This window comes from Nannospalax galili, unplaced genomic scaffold, assembly GCF_000622305.1.
Source record: "Nannospalax galili isolate Female #2095 unplaced genomic scaffold, S.galili_v1.0 scaffold259, whole genome shotgun sequence".
Taxonomy (NCBI): domain Eukaryota; kingdom Metazoa; phylum Chordata; class Mammalia; order Rodentia; family Spalacidae; genus Nannospalax; species Nannospalax galili.
Window position 1 is genome coordinate 2065559 of NW_008344750.1, and position 3695 is coordinate 2069253.

At 54.1% G+C, this 3695-nt stretch overlaps 1 protein-coding gene across 1 annotated transcript; it reads right to left on the minus strand.

Annotated features, from left to right (window-relative positions):
• Nucleotides 1-236: 236 nt before the first annotated feature.
• Nucleotides 237-3435, minus strand: Mtfp1 (mitochondrial fission process 1). Its single transcript, XM_008841056.3, has 4 exons — nucleotides 3232-3435; nucleotides 2379-2506; nucleotides 1788-2020; nucleotides 237-834 (listed from the first exon to the last, which is right to left on the minus strand). Exons 1-4 carry the CDS (start codon nucleotides 3302-3304, stop codon nucleotides 762-764), a joined length of 507 nt encoding a protein of 168 aa, XP_008839278.1. The 5' UTR covers nucleotides 3305-3435; the 3' UTR covers nucleotides 237-761.
• Between the last annotated feature and the right edge of the window lie 260 nt (nucleotides 3436-3695).

Consider the following 3695-nt stretch of genomic DNA (forward strand, 5'->3'; position numbering starts at 1 on the left):
TGTAACACCCTCCTCATCTCCCCACCTAACCCTTCATTTCAGCTCTTCTCTTTCTGGTTCCTTGGGTCTAGTATTCCTTTTGAATGGGATGGGGTCATCTCCTCCCTTTCTCTTCCCACACTCCTTCCTACAGGGCCAGGAAACATCTCCTTGGTAAGAGCCCACTCCTCCTTCAGTCTACCCACTCAGGAAGACCTGCTGCTGCCACCACGTCCCCTTAAAAGAAGAAGAAAATGCAACTTCTTAAAGGTTTATTGGACCAGCACTTAGTTCACGGCTGTCCTACCTTCCAGTCAAGCCCCAGCAGCTCCTGCAGCAGGGATGGGCTGGCTGGAGAATCTGCCCTGAGTTGTCCCAAATGCTGTGCTTCTGTGTTTCTCCCTGAATCCTTGAGCCACACTGCCACAAAGTAACTTAGCTGAGCAGCTGGACATCCTGGTACTCAGCTTGCCATGTGATCTTAGGTATATTCCTTGCCCTCTCTGGGCCTCAATATCCTTATGCTCCATGGGAGGATGTAACTGTCCCATCCAAAGACAGGTTTAAGCCAGGATCTTCTCCCATTCTGTACAACAGTTGCCACTGATGCAGAGAGGGTTGGGTCCCACCTCTGGGACTCACTGCAGCAGCTGCTCCTTGAGGCCTTTGACTCTAAGCTTCTTTCAGCTTCAACCCACCCAGATGCCAGGGCCATAGACAGTCAAGGAGCCACAGTCCCTTATGTGAGTGGACCAACCCACAGGCCAGGTAGCAGGGCAGAGTCAGGAGGAACTGGGCTTCCCCATTGATGGGTAGAGCTTACGCAGGCTGGAGTCCAGGAGGAAGTCTACCGACCTACAGGAAGGTTAGGGGTGATGAGCAGGTGACCAAGGATGAGGGTAGACAGGACCTAGGCTAAGGTTACTTGATACAGGGTACAAATGGCATCCAGGTGGAGACCTACATTATCATACTCCTCCACCTGGGCTATACCTAGATCCCCTAGAATAACAGCCACCTTCTTTTTCTTTATGCAGTTGAGGAAACTGAGGCACAATGGGTCAAGGATCGCTGTGAGGCTCAGGGTCAGTTATGCTCCTGTGGAAAGACCCCTCCTCATACTGTGTATGGGTCTCCTTTGGTTGACACCCACCTCCAGTTCTAAGTGTGAGCACATGACCCAAGCCTGGCTAATCAGGAAAGAGAAGGTGGGTCAGAGGTGGGCATCCAGTCTAGACAGACCAATGAGCACCTTCCTTGGGACTTTTGCTATCACTGTGGAAAAACTTCTGGTGTGGCTTGTTAAACTGTTAGAACAGAAAGCTGTAAGGTGCAGGGGGCCACCTCTGCTCCCATGAGGGGAAAGTAAATGAGGCCAACAGGAGAGGGGAGGGATGGAGAGGGGAGCTGAAGGGTGGGGAGACCCAGATCCCTAGTGGCATCACTTGGATGCCTAGATCCAATCACATCCGAAACAATCTACCCTGGACTTTTATTTCTCCTTAACAAATTTAGTTTTGAGTTTGACTTCTGTCACCAATACCTCCTTCAAATCCACTACTCCAGGGCATGCCTGGCACTAGCTATTTTGCAACACTCTCCTTCTGGGAGCTCACTTGTCCTCGGTCCCACACCCTAAAGACACTCTTCTTCCTTTATTGCCAAAGTACCTGCCACATTATATGACGAGGGCACAGACTGCCCTATCTGCTTCAGTCCTGCCTCTGTTGCCAGGGTTCTGTCCCCACATTTCTCAGCCCAAATCTACCTACAGAATGGCTAGTCCCTGAGGCCGAGAGGGCACCCACCTGTCAATGGGGTGGACGATGAAGGGGATGGCCAGCAACCCAAGTGTGGTGGTGGTCCACTTGCGGACAGACAGGGGCCAGCGGGTGGCAGTGCCCAGGACATAGAGAGAAGCAGCACACAAGCGGTTGATAGTGAAGCCTGGGATGGCCACAGAGGCCAGAGCCTGCCACACAAAGGTGTCTACCACGGCCACAGTCACCCTGGTGCTTCGACCTGCTTCATGGCTTGGCACCTGGTGGATACAGAAACATTTAGAGACAGGAAACCTGTCGACTGGAACATGTGGGCGGACCACGGGAGGAAGATGAGGGGAAGGGGGAGGGGGCGCAAGGGAAGAAGAGCAGGAGGCAGCTATGGACTGTACCACAGTCAGAGCTGGGGGTGGACTTGTCCACACCCATGAGTGAAGTACGGGCTGTTACCTCCATATATGATGGTGGGAGTCCGAGGGAGGTGAACTAGCTACCCTACAAACAGGACCAGAATATGGACTGCACCATGAGATGCTATGGCGACCGGACTGTCCCACGGGGACTTTACAACACGGAGAGACCTCTAGGGTGGAATTGGGAGGGTAGGCTAACACTCACCTTTCCCGCCTTCTTGCCTTTGTCAATAGCGTCGGCCAGCACGTAGGAGCTGGACACACCATAGCTCAGCCACACCACAGCTGCAGGCACCATGGAGCGGAAAGCTTCCCCCACCTCGTTGGCATAGCCTGGAGGGAGAAGGCATTTAATTCTCAGGCCCAGGGCTGTTCCACAAGGGGGCACTAGACAGCACTGCTTCTAAGCCTAGCCTGCTAACCTGCAGTTGGGTGGGTGACCTCAGTCAAGGGGTTTTACCTTAGGTTTCTGGGCTGTGCACTGGCGCCTATGATGCAGTCCACCTTGGAGGGCTGAGTACAGAGGCACCACGCCCATCGTTCAATGGTTAGAGTTCCCAGCGTGGTTTTGGGAGTCTGCACTAATGAGGTGACAGGCTGCCAGAGAATGGCTGGTCCTGGGTTCCACTGATCCAACACTTATCAAGTGCCGAGACCTTTCAGGGGCCTTATCTCATTCCATTCCTACAACCAGCACCCAACGGGAAGGTCTTTTTTATAGAACAGGAAACTGAGACCCATGAAGGGCCAGAGAGTGTCAGGGCCGGGATAGGGGTCCAGATTCTCTGACCCCACGGCTAGTGCATGGTCATGACAGAGGGCAACTCGCTTAGCCCGCTCAAGTCTCCGTCTTGGGCCAGCAGAGCCCTGAGAACAGAGCTGAACCCACCAGTGTTGTGTGACCTTGGGCAAGTCCCTTGCCCACTCTGAGCCGAGTCTCCAGCCCACGCTGAATAAGACCTAAGAACCTTCCTCCAGGCTCCAGATCAGCATCCGGCAACCCTAGCTTCCCAGTCCTGGAGTGGTAGGGTCGTCGCGTCTGCAACTCCCATGCTCACCCAGGTATCGAACCCACGTGTCCCGGTAGAGGTCATGCTCCACGCCCCGCGGCTGCGGCTCCGGCTCCGACATCACTCAGGGTCCGAGTCACTGAGACTGTTACAGCCTCACAGCCACCTCCGACTCCACCAGGACCCGAGCGGAGCCACCTCCAGCGGACCGACAGAAGGCTGGGACTGAAGGACAGGTCGAGCAATCTCCACCGCAGGGAGTGTCTGCAAATTGCCGCTCACACCCAAGCCCCTCTCCTAGGCTTGGATTTTGCAGATCAATGGGTGGGCGGGTGGGCTGGCGGAACGGTTGTCTTTTGTTTTTCTGAGCGGTTAATGCAAAACTCTCCCAGACCTGATTATTGATTATAGATTTGGGGGTAAAGTGGCCAGGATTTCAATCGGAGAGTGGTACACTTCCTAGGTGTGGGACTTCTGGCAAAAGTGTACTTTGCACTTCAGGTCATGAAAAT

Bases quoted from the DNA above. Each gene is read 5' to 3' on its own strand.
- Mtfp1 (XM_008841056.3), bottom strand. From the start codon at position 3,304: ATGTCGGAGCCGGAGCCGCAGCCGCGGGGCGTGGAGCATGACCTCTAC. The intron at 2,507-3,231 runs GTGAGCATGGGA...TTCTCCCTCCAG, and splicing joins CACGTGGGTTCGATACCTGG to GCTATGCCAACGAGGTGGGG. The intron at 2,021-2,378 runs GTGAGTGTTAGC...TGTATCCACCAG, and splicing joins AAGGCAAGAAGGCGGGAAAG to GTGCCAAGCCATGAAGCAGG.